This window comes from Coniophora puteana (assembly GCF_000271625.1).
Source record: "Coniophora puteana RWD-64-598 SS2 unplaced genomic scaffold CONPUscaffold_86, whole genome shotgun sequence".
NCBI lineage: Eukaryota > Fungi > Basidiomycota > Agaricomycetes > Boletales > Coniophoraceae > Coniophora > Coniophora puteana.
This window is the reverse complement of record NW_006913138.1, coordinates 1-3125: the sequence shown is the minus strand read 5'-3', so window position 1 is coordinate 3125 and position 3125 is coordinate 1. Positions and strand designations below refer to the sequence as shown.

General features: G+C 51.3%; 1 protein-coding gene across 1 annotated transcript; it reads right to left on the bottom strand.

Moving 5' to 3' along the window:
* Positions 1 to 532: 532 nt before the first annotated feature.
* Positions 533 to 2548, bottom strand: CONPUDRAFT_78481 (uncharacterized protein; the record flags this gene model as incomplete). The annotated part of the gene is made up of 8 exons (XM_007777812.1): positions 533 to 655; positions 796 to 813; positions 870 to 893; positions 947 to 962; positions 1003 to 1258; positions 1313 to 1444; positions 1494 to 2180; positions 2251 to 2548. 8 exons carry the CDS (start codon positions 2546 to 2548, stop codon positions 533 to 535), a joined length of 1554 nt encoding a protein of 517 aa, XP_007776002.1.
* Positions 2549 to 3125: the final 577 nt, after the last annotated feature.

Sequence of the window (3125 nt, the reverse complement as noted above, 5' to 3'; positions counted from 1 at the left end):
AGATGTCTGCCCGTTAAACTCAGATGTCTGCGCTTGCGAGGCAGACATCTGGCGCAGCAAGACAAAGTGCCGTCAGACGTCCCGAACTGGCACACAGATGTCTGGGCGGTCCCGGTCATGAAAGTAGATAACCGTGAGGCTTCAGTGCAACATCCACCTGAGTGATAGACTATGGCCCAGACATATGGGCGTACCTGTCGTGTGCCAGAAGTAGTCGCCGGACGACTGGTCAGTAGTTTGCCTCACAATCTGGAATACTACATTCCGCGAGATACATGTCCACCTTCCCATCAGGAGTTAGGCCACCTTGATAGCTTTTCGCTAGCTTAGTACGGTGACCTGATGTATAAACTACGTGGACTACCATGCAATCAGATGCGATATACCCGGTATAAGAGGGCATCCGTCTAGTGTCTGTTATGACTTAAACTTCACCATGGTATTAAGAACGATTAGGAACAAGAGTCGTTGCTTACATTTGATTTGCATGAGAACGCGGAAGATCCATGGCAATACGTCAGACACCTTGTACTCAAAACTCGGAATTAAGGTTGACCCCATTGATCACATTCCAGTTGATCACAGAATATGCGGAAAGACGGGATAAGGGGACAGCCGGTGTGGACAGAACATTCAAAGGGTCATGCATTGTTCGCTCGTAATAAGGTTAAAGTACGGATACGACTATTCATCAGGATGGCGAGCCTTCTTATGAGGACGCGAAGAATCACCGGAAGCTCTGTGCCATTTAAATCAGCATGATCAGGAGAGAAAAGAAGCAGCACGTGGACATACCGCGAATGAGAACGACGCCTTTGAGATTGTGAACATCAGATTGGGATCACATCATTAAAATGGTTTCAACTTACCGGATACGTTGCGGAGAACGATACCTAGTCAGACGAACATCAGTAAAGGCAATGTAGGCTGATGGATACCGACATACCGAGAACGCAGGGAGTCTTCATGATTGGAGCGATAATGAACACCAGTCAAACGTACATCGTGTGGGGATTGGAGAGGGACATCATGCTGGCGAGAAGAACGAGAGGAGTAGTGGGACCGTGCGGGAGAAGGGCCCCGAGTAGGAGAATACCCTCTTGATGGCGCTGGCGAAGGATCATGACGGTGATGGCGAGAAGAACGAGCAGAGTAGTGCGAGCGTGTAGGAGAAGGCATGCGAGCAGTAGAACGATGGTTTGATGGCGCATTGTGATAGGGTGCATTGCGCGACGCACGCGAAGAACCATGATTGTGCCTTAGAACTGATCAGCCAGAGTTAAAGTTGAGAATTCAATAGGTGGATGCATACTGGTAAGAATGACCTGCGTAACCAGGTGAGGAAGACCTTGATGGAGAACGGCGATGATTCCGAGATCGGGAACGATAACGATCCGTTGAACGTGATCGTCGATGCTCTCGAGACCGGGTGTGACGCCGATCCCTCGAACGAGAGCGGTGGCCGCGCTCATCGTGGGATGGTACAAGCTTACGGGGACGGGGATCAGTCTTCCCAGAATGCTGGCGAGGGTGAGATTCAGGGGCTGAGAGGGAGCGGGAACGACCTCTTCCTTGCTGATCCCGTTCTTCGGATGGGGAGCTACCGTTAGAATCGTGTCGCTTCGAAGGCCGCAGTTGGCCGTCCGATGAATCTAACTCGATAACCTCCCGACGAGACTGGTCCGGAGGGACGCCGGGCTGAGAGGGAGGAGGCGGAGAAGGAGGTGAGTCGTCAACAACGATTGGGGCCTCCTGGCGTGAAGGAGGGGCAGGCGTTGCATGTTTGTGCGCGTCGGATTGTGCAGCGGCCTTGCTGACCGCGTGCTCGGGGGGAGAGGAGTTAGAGCTCGACGCAGAGGAATTGATGCCAAGTGCATCCAATTTCTTGAGGGTTTTCCTGACGCCTCTTGCAGTCTCCTTGCCCTTATTAGCCGCCCGCTTCTCGCGACTGGCTTTCAGGCGAGCCTTCTCCCTCTCCTCAAGCTTCACTCGACATTCCGCCATCTTGTCCTTCTCTGACATCCAATAGTCTCCTGCAAACTGGATCATAACTTCGTCGTCACAGTTGGCCTGCACCTCTCTTATGAACTTAGAGCTGGTTGTCACGAAGCGCAGAGTGTTTTCGTCGACATCCTGGACAAGAGAAACCGTGAATGCCGTCTCGTCGTGGGCGTTGATGGCTTAAATATCCTCTGAGAGAACCGTTAGAAGCAGATACCGAAACAATCTGCAAGACAAGTATTAACACACCTTCGCTCATGGGGGTGATCTTCACCATGATCTTCTCCGCTTGTTCGACAGTCATATCGTCCATTTTGATGATCTCTGGCTCGTTGCCAGTGTAGCTGGGAACATCATATGCGTCGCGCATGATGTATAGCATCCAGGGGCAAACGACCGCTCTCATCTCGGCGTACGTAAGGAGGTTGGGTGAGAAGTCGCCAGGAAGGACGTTGAGAAGGGGCCAGTTGCCAAATATGCATCGGCCGGAGTACATCATGTTCAGTACGTTCATCCACTGAATGTGAACCTCCTTGGCTTGATGCATGTTCACGGTAATGCCATCCACCTTCGAGGACTTGTTCTCCTTGGACAAAGGAATGCGAGCGTCGGCTAAGTGTGAGCGACTCCTAAGGCGCGAGCCCCAGAAACCAACACACGCAAGACCTACACAAAGAAGTAGACGACGAAGCCCTGTACAGGACGACGCCGAGAGGGTAAAGGCGGAGGCGGGATGGACTGCTCGCCGACGTGGCAAGACTAGGTATAGAACTGTAGGAGGAATTCCCACAAGAACTCACTTAGAGTCTTGGGGCGATGGATTGCTCAGGTTATATACAAGTACATGGTGTTTGGTTGAACCAAACAGACTAACTAATATGGTAAGGACTGTATGCGCACAGACCAAGCAGTGCGAGGTACTACTACTAATGGTAAAGGAATGACGTAGGTGTGATGTTATGTGTGACGCGTGGATGACGCGTTTATGATATCATGATGAAGTCATAAAGAATGTCCGGGAATGTTATAGAATGATTATGTAAGCCGGGTAAGTAGAGTAACCGAACCGGGTCATGTGACCGGTTATTGAGGTAGCCGGTCACGTGACCTATTGCACCAAGAAG